At 64.0% G+C, this 8,299-nt stretch overlaps 2 protein-coding genes across 2 annotated transcripts; one reads left to right on the top strand and one right to left on the bottom strand.

Moving 5' to 3' along the window:
• On the top strand, nucleotides 1–218 carry EMIHUDRAFT_77799 (hypothetical protein; the record flags this gene model as incomplete). Its single annotated transcript, XM_005791226.2, has 1 exon — nucleotides 1–218. A coding segment is annotated over one exon (218 nt), but the record flags the coding sequence as incomplete, so codon positions are not given.
• A 6,602-nt stretch (nucleotides 219–6,820) lies between these two features.
• On the bottom strand, nucleotides 6,821–8,095 carry EMIHUDRAFT_446876 (hypothetical protein). Its single transcript, XM_005791225.1, has 5 exons — nucleotides 7,776–8,095; nucleotides 7,679–7,754; nucleotides 7,188–7,595; nucleotides 7,123–7,126; nucleotides 6,821–6,892 (listed from the first exon to the last, which is right to left on the bottom strand). Coding segments are annotated over exons 1-5 (519 nt in total). The 5' UTR covers nucleotides 7,778–8,095; the 3' UTR covers nucleotides 6,821–6,863.
• Nucleotides 8,096–8,299: the final 204 nt, after the last annotated feature.

Genomic DNA, 8,299 nt, shown 5'->3' with positions numbered 1-8,299 from the left:
TGACGCAGGAGTACCCGCACAACCCCAACGGCTCCCCCGAGGGCATCGCCGCCCTCTGCTCGCCCGACGGGCGCCACCTCGCCATGATGCCGCACCCCGAGCGCTGTTTCGTCAAGTGGCAATGTCCGTGGGCGCCGCCAGAGTGGGAGGCGAACGCGTCGGCGCCGTGGCTCCGCCTCTTCCAGAACGCCGCCGCCTTCTGCGCATCCACGCAGTAGTGAGAGCGCGCGCCGACTCCCGCGAGTAGCGGCGGCGCGGCCCGGGCGGAGGGCTCCGACGGCGCCCGCGAGCGCGTCCGCGGCGGCCGCCGGCGGAATACCGCCGCAAGAGCTAGGCCTGTCCCGACAAATGGACAATGCTCCCCTGTGGGACCATGTCAACTAGCACAGGCGCCTGAAGTTATACCCCGCTAAATAAAAAGATGTAAAGATCACCCGCACGAGACTCGAGAGGCGCTAGCGTGTAGCGAGAGGTACACAGTGTGTAGAGCAAGGGGCAGCAAACGCGAAACGGCGCCAAGAGAGCGCGCGCAGCACAACCACAAAAGGCACCACCCAACACGCAGTGGTCACATGCGCATGCAGCCAATACGAAAACACCACTTGTCTCACCGCCGACTTAATGTAAAAGGAGTCGCAGAGAGCACAGAGAGAGAAGTCAGAGGGCAGTCTTGCTGTTGGCAAAATGATGATTCAGGAGCACAGGGAAAAGATAGTAGACCGCGGGAGGGCGCGACCGTCCTGCCTGCAGACCATCTTCCCAAGTCGGTTCTCTTTTTTCACGCACGGCGCGCAGCCGGCCGAGCAAGGGACGTAGCCGTCCGACCCAACTGTCGCCGCGTCGCCGATTTCGATGTAGAAGCCTCCACAGGCCTCCAAGTTGCCTAGTTCGCTCGAGGCTTGTTGGTAGCACCATTGGTCCCCTTCTGGGCCCGCCTCGCCAAGGAGGCGCTCTCCCGAGGGAGAGTCGATACACGGGTATGTGGGCGCGGCAGCAGACGAAGGAGGCGGCGGGGCCGGAAGCGGCAGCAGCGGACAGCTTCCTGCGTCCAGGACGCGCACCCGTGCAAGTGCGCCGGCTGCGGCGGATACGTCCTCAGCTTGCACGTCGATCATTGAAACGTAGCCCCTTCCTTGCTTCGCCACGCAGCATTCGTCGAGCCGGATCGGCTTCTGACCAGTGACGGGAGCGAGACCTTTGCAGCGGGGCCGAGCGGGGGGGGCGCCTGGCGGCGTACAGTTCCGGACGAAAGCAAACGCGGAACCGGCCACACTGGCGCGGCATCGGTAGAAAGTCAGGTTGGATAGGTGCATCTCGAGCTTTCGGTTTGTGGGGTCGAGTTCGTGTGCCCATGTCAAGTCCAGCAACCCTCCTCCCCGGCTCGCAGAGCAGTTCTCAAACGTACTGTCCTCCACCCGCAGTCCGCACACCGGCGGGCTCGGATAATTCTTCAGGTAGGAACGCCTTTCATGATGCGGGTGTGTCGCGATGGCACCGCCGTTCGCGCCCGCACGGCAGCCACGGATGCTGGTCTTGCGGATGGAGGCGTGGCTGTCCTTCCATATCATGAGACCGCCGCCGTCATTCACGGCGCGGCAGTCCGAAATATTCGAGGAGACAATGTCCGCGGATGACTTTGCGTGCACATAGACGGCGCCACCATAGTCGGCCGCGCTGCAGCCACGCAGTTGCGAGTCGTGGATCAACACACTGGAGGAGTGAAGTTGAATCGCACCCCCGTCGTCGCCGGCGTGGCAATCGACCACAGATGTGTCACGCAAAGCAAGGGAACCAAGATTTAAACCGGTCAACCCTCCTCCGTCGTCCGCTGCTGAGCAGCCGCGCACAAGACAGCGGTTGAGCTCTGCTGTGGATCTCAGGTCCACCGCAATGCCGCCGCCGTCATGAACGGCACAGCTCATCCCTGGAGCGGTGGGGTTTGCACATTTCGCGTCTGCATGGCAATTCTCGATGGTGGTGTCATTGAGCGTGGCGTGAGCGCGTCTGAGGTGTATGCCGCCACCCCGAGCAGCCGAGCACGCAGCGATTTTCACGCCCCGCAGAACCAATCTGCTGTTCGGCCCGACCACTGAGATACCACCGCCTTCCCCGTCTGGTTCCAATCCGTTCAAGATTGTCACGTCTATGAGGGTGAGTCGTGCATTTGTCTCCACCGTGAATGCACGTGATTTCCCCTGTGCATCGATGGTCGCCGAACCCCCGCTGCTTGTCAACATAACACGCAGCCCATCTGGCACTTGGATCGGTGTGCCAGAGAGACGAAAGCGCGGCGCGGAGAGAAGAATAGTTTGCATTGCCGAGGCCGGCCGGTTACGGCGATTTAGCGCAGCTCTGATGCAGCCTACGTCCGAGCAGGCTATGGTTCCCTGCTCCTGCTGCGGAGGCGGCGACGGCGACGGAGGCGGTGGCGTCGCTTGCAGTGGTGGCGACAGCGACGGAGGAGGTGGGGGCGGCGGCGATGGCAGGGGCGACAGCAAGGGAGGCGGCAAGGGCGATGATGCATTGCAGCCGTACACCACGCTCCCCATCATGCAGCGATAGGTGCCGGTCTCAGGATCTTTGGTGTACATGCACGGCGCGCAGCCAGAGCTGCACACGCCGTACTGCCACTGGATGTAGTGGTCCGCATCGGGGCTGTCAATGCACGGGTACGCGGGAGCGGCGTTGGGCGCCTTCGTCGGCGCCACCGTTGGCGCCGGCATCGTCGGACAACTGCCGGCACCGTCGATGGAGAGACGTTCCAGCACGTTGGACGCAGCGGGTAGATCCTGGCTTGCGAGCTTGATCAACGAAACACCGTCTTCACAGCATTCTACAAGCCGGATCGCTCCTCGGCCCGTCATAGGTGTGAGACTTTTGCAGGAGGAATCTTGCTTGGGGCAGCGCCGGGCCTCGAACGAAAAAGCGGAGCCAGCCAGAGTTGCACGGCAACGGGAGAAACTTAGGTTGGACAAAGCGATCTCAAGCTTCGGATTTTCGATGTCAAACCGATCAGTAAATGTCTCGTCGGAAAAGCAGCCTCCTGTGCTCGCTGAGCAGTTGTCGAACATGCTGTCATCTATCCGTATCCCACACTTCAATGGACTATCTGTTGGATGACATTCTGAAAACCCATGACCTGTGGTTGAGACGGCGCCGCCATTTGATTTGGCGTGGCAGTTTCTGAAACTCGTCTCTTGGATAGATGCGTAGCTGCCTTTCCACACGGCTACACCACCTCCACGGTCCGAGTGGCAGTCTGAAACCTTAGAGGCGACCACGTTTGCGGACGACCTGATATGCACATACACAGCACCCCCGGCGTCGACTGCACTGCATCCACGCAACTGTGAGCCGTGGACTACCAACCTGCTAGAGTGGAGCTGCACAGCTCCTCCGTCGTCGCCGGCGTGGCAGTCGACGATTGACGTGTTGCGCAAGACAATGGTAGCTTTGCCCAAACCGGTCATTCCTCCTCCATCGTCTAATGCCGAGCAGCCGCGCACGAGGCAGCGGTTGAGCTCTACCTTTGAAGACCTGTCCACCGCGATTGCACCGCCGTCAAAGCGTGCGCAGCTCATGCCATCACCGGCGGGATCATCGCCACAATCCCCCGTTGCTGCAGAGTCCTCGATTGTGGTATCGGTGAGCGTGGCTTGAGCATCCTTCAGGCGTATGCCACCGCCCCGCTCAGCCAAGCACCGAGTGATTCTCACCCGCTGCAGAAACAAGAAAGCTCTTGGGCCGTTCACCAATATGCACCCTCCGCCCCCGGATGGCTCCGAGCCGTTCAAGATTGTCACGTCTATGAGGGTGAGTCGTGCATTTGTCTCCACCGTGAATGCACGTGATTTCCCCTGTGCATCGATGGTCGCCGAACCCCCGCTGCTTGTCAACATAACACGCAGCCCATCTGGCACTTGAATCGGTGTGCCAGAGAGATGAAAGCGCGGCGCGGAGAGAAGAATAGTTTGCATTGCCGAGGCCGGCCGGTTACGGCGATTTAGCGCAGCTCTGATGCAGCCTACGTCCGAGCAGGCTATGGTTCCCTGCTCCTGCTGCGGAGCCGGAGGCGGCGACGGCGACGGAGGCGGTGGCGTCGCTTGCAGTGGTGGCGACAGCGACGGAGGAGGTGGGGGCGGCGGCGATGGCAGGGGCGACAGCAAGGGAGGTGGCAAGGGCGATGATGCATTGCAGCCGTACACCACGCTCCCCATCATGCAGCGATAGGTGCCGGTCTCGGGATCTTCCGCGTACATGCACGGCGCGCAGCCAGAGCTGCACACGCCGTACTGCCACTGGAGTGCGCCTCTTGGAGGCGCGTCCACGGGATCAACGTACCAGCTATGGCAAGCGCGGCGGTCTTCAAGCTGCGGCCGTTCGGTACCGGCCCAGCCGAGGCCCGTCCTGCTGCCGCGGCACCACTCGTTCCCGGCCTCGCCGCTGAGTCGTCGCCTACCGTTGAGCGCTTCAGGCGTGCGCATGGTGCAAGTCATCTGCCTGGCTGCCCGCCATAGCATGCCGCTCTCGAAAGCAGGTGAGACGGCAAAGGCTGTGCCACGCGCAGTCGGCCCAGTCCCTAAAGGTGGCCGCTGGTTGATGCTGCCGTCTTCGGCGTGCCTTTGGTCGGCTGAGGATAAATGCGTCGGCGGACGCGGAAACAGTGAGGGGATTGCCCCGACAGGCACAGGGCACCTTGCAGTCGCCAGCATGACCCAGAGCGTCCCGCTCCCCGAGCCCGAGTCCCTTCCAGCTACCGACGCGATTCTCAATGGCACTTGCAAATCCACGTACCCGCGGCCGCGGGCGCTCGCTGCCATCAAGAATCACAAGGACTGGTTCGCGCACCAGGAGCTCGTCAAGGCGCGGGATGTACACGTCAAGAACTACCCGTCCCTCGGAGACAGCGCCGTCAACAACCGCGAAGCCGCGCGCCTCGTCTCCGCCTCAACGCCTTTCGCCGGCAAGGCCATCGATGTCCGTGTCGACGGTACGTACGCTACCGCCCTCTCCTCCGACACCCTCCAGGACGAGCTCCACAGCGGAAGCTCGGCCTTTGGCTCTCCGCGGCGCTTCCAAATGAGATCAAGCTCTGGACGCCCCTCCTCAAGACCTCCTCGACGGGCGTTGGCAACGCCTCGAGTGGCGGCACGCCCGCCTCCGTCGGCCACTCCTACGCCTTCGGCAACACCGAGGAGAAGGCCCGCCGCCTAAACATGGGCTGCAAGGCGCGCGGGCAGCCCAGCCAACCCTTCTCCCACAAGACCGGCCACGGCTACGTCAAGGCGCATCGCGGTTTCTACCACGACGCGATCTTTGTCAAGCGCAACAACTTCAACCTGCTGCTCCACGAGACGTTCGGCGGCGGCTTCTCGCCCACCGCCGTTCTCAAGCTGCGCCGCCTCGCGCGCAAAGTCGCGCGCGGCAGCGTTGACCGCACGGCCTACTCGCCCAAGTACTCGCTCTCTTTTATGTCCCACCATGCAGAGCGCATCTCTCTCTCTGTTGTGCGAGGCGTGAACCGCGCCATTCGCTCTCACCTGGCAACCCTGCCTGCACGTCTCGCGCGCGCGTGAACAGGGCTCCAGGCCCCAAATGACGTGTGAGTGTTAGAGTTGTTTGGTAGCTGAGTATTTTGGAGAAGTTTTTGAGAGTGGTAGACCCAATTTTGATGTCAAACATAGAACTTTCAATACCGTACTGCATCTAAATTTATTCCTTGACCTGGCTCACAGTCATATCTTAAGTTACCTCGAGAGCTGACGTAGCGTACCCTACGGAAAAACCCTACCGAAAAACACCGAAACCAATCTGAGACGCGCCCAGGACACAGTGATGAGGACTCCCTGCTGTGCTGTGTCGGGCCGCTGCTCGGCGGCACGCGAGGCGCAGCGTGTGTGCTTCTCTCCACCTCCTCCTCCACCACCGCCCGTCGCCTCCCTTTCCCCCCTCACCGCCGCCGCCGCCGCCGCCGCCACCGTGCGGCCGCCGCGCCTTCCGCCCCCCCCCCCCCCGCTCTCGTTCCGACGCTCCACCGCAGTCGCTACTTTCCTGCTCGGCGGCACGCGGCACGCGAGGCCAGTCGGCTCCTCTTCGCCTCTATCACCTCGCTCCACCCGCCACCTCCACCTCCGCCGCCTCCGCCGCCTCCGCCTCCGCCGCCGCCCGCCCCGCCCTCTCGTCCGGTGTTCCAACCTCGCAGTCGCGCTCGTCGTCTCGCCTCGGTGCCTCGGTGCAAGCATGCGGTGAGAGAGCGTGATCCATATTTGGCGCCGGGTGTCACTCGACTGCGCCTGCCCGGCCCGGCCCCGCCCTTCGCTTCCGCTGCCAACCGCAGTTGCAAACAAGCCTCCGGGCGGCTCCTTCTTTCGGCAAGTGGCCCTGTGTGTGCTTCTCTCCATCACCGCCCGTCGCCTCCCTCTCCCCCCTCACCGCCGCCGCCGCCGCCGCCGCCACCGTGCGGCCGCCGCGCCTTCCGCCCCCTCCCCCTCTCGTTCCGACGCTCCACCGCAGTCGCTACCTTCCTGCTCGGCGGCACGCGGCACGCGAGGCCAGTCGGCTCCTCTTCCCCTCTATCACCTCGCTCCACCCGCCACTGCCGCCTCCGCCGCCTCCGCCTCCGCCGCCGCCCCGCCCCGCCCCCTCGTCCGGTGTTCCAACCTCGCAGTCGCGCTCGTCGTCTCGCCTCGGCGCCTCGGTGCAAGCATGCGGTGAGAGAGCGTGATCCGTATTGGCGCCGTCTCTCCATCATCGCCCGTCGCCTCCCTCTCCCCCCTCACCGCCGCCGCCGCCGCCGCCGCCACCGTGCGGCCGCCGCGCCCCCCGCCCCCCCCCGCTCTCGCTCCGACGCTCCACCGCAGTCGCTACCCGTCCTGCTGCTCGGCGCTGCCGCACATGAGGCGATGATATGGTCGCGCCGCACCAACCCCCCACACATAGCTCCACGACTAACTCCCCCCCCCTTCTGCCTGTAGGTTTGATATGGTGACGGACGAATGGTGACGGATCCACGATGACACCGACAGCCGCACAGCACCTTCACCAACGCACACTGCCATCCCGAAGACCGCCGCCACTCCTCCTGCCACCGCTCTCTCCTCCGCCGCCGCCGCGGCGCCCGTCCCTCGCTCCCGCGCTCCAACCGCAGTCGTCGCTGCTCTTCGTTCTGCTGCTCGGCGCGGCCGCACACGAGGCGATGATATGGTGACGGATGAATGGTGACGGGAGCCACGATGACACCGACAGCCGCACAGCACCTTCACCAACGCACACTGCCATCCCGAAGACCGCCGCCACTCCTCCTGCCACCGCTCTCTCCTCCGCCGCCGCCGCGGCGCCCGCCCCTCGCTCCCGCGCTCCAACCGCAGTCGTCGCTGCTCTTCGTTCTGCTGCTCGGCGCTGCCGCACACGAGGCGATGATATGGTATGGCGACAGACAGACAACCCACTGACGAGGCGATGATAAGGTATGGAGACAGACCGCACCCTATTCTTGAACTGTGATGCGCCCGGGTCTCTTCGCGCCGCGGGACCAGCTCGGACACGCTCCTCCACCGCACGCCTCTCGACCGCACCCTATTCTTGAACTGTGATGCGCCCGGGTCTCTTCGCGCCGCGGCGCTCCTCCACCGCTCCACATCTCGGACCGCACACTGCTCAACTGCCTTCTGCAATGCGCCCGGGTCTCTTCGCGCCGCGGGACCAGCTCGGACACGCTCCCCCCTCCTCCACCGCTCCACGCCTCTCGACCGCACACTGCTCAACTGCCTTCTGCAATGCGCCCGGGTCTCTTCGCGCCGCGGGACCAGCTCGGACACGCTCCCCCCTCCTCCACCGCTGCACGCCTCTCGACCGCACACTGCTCAACTGCCTTCTGCAATGCGCCCGGGTCTCTTCGCGCCCCGCGGGGACTAGCTCGGCATGCTCACTTCTCGCAATCTGGCACACGGAGATTCGATGACCATGGCAAACTGGAACACACAGCGAATGGAGACAGCGGCTCAGAGCACGTGTAGACTGCCATGGCGAGGCGCTCTCTTTTGTCGACGATGCTCACTTTGCCCGTGCCCAACCCACTCCCCGGCCCAGCCACTCCCCGTGTAGACACAGTACAGAGGGGTGACGGGCACAACACACATGCCCGTCACCCCCAACCCTTCCCGCTGTCAGCAGCGCCTCACGAGGCGCCGGGCTGCAAGGTCACTCGAGATGACCCGGCGGGGTACATGTTAGTCTCTCGACGTCCTCCCACCCCCGTTTCACGGTTGGCTTGTGTGCGTGGTAAGTCTTTTGTTGCCCT

The sequence above is a fragment of the Emiliania huxleyi genome (assembly GCF_000372725.1).
Source record: "Emiliania huxleyi CCMP1516 unplaced genomic scaffold EMIHUscaffold_1143, whole genome shotgun sequence".
Classification (NCBI taxonomy): Eukaryota; Haptophyta; order Isochrysidales; family Noelaerhabdaceae; genus Emiliania; species Emiliania huxleyi.
Note: the sequence above shows the minus strand (reverse complement) of the source record. Positions and strands in the feature narration are given on the sequence as shown.

Coding starts and splice junctions, on each gene's coding strand:
- EMIHUDRAFT_446876 (XM_005791225.1), bottom strand. Junction 7,596..7,678: donor CGCGGCGCGAAGAGACCCGG/GCGCATTGCAGA, acceptor AGAGACCCGGGC/GCATCACAGTTCAAGAATAG.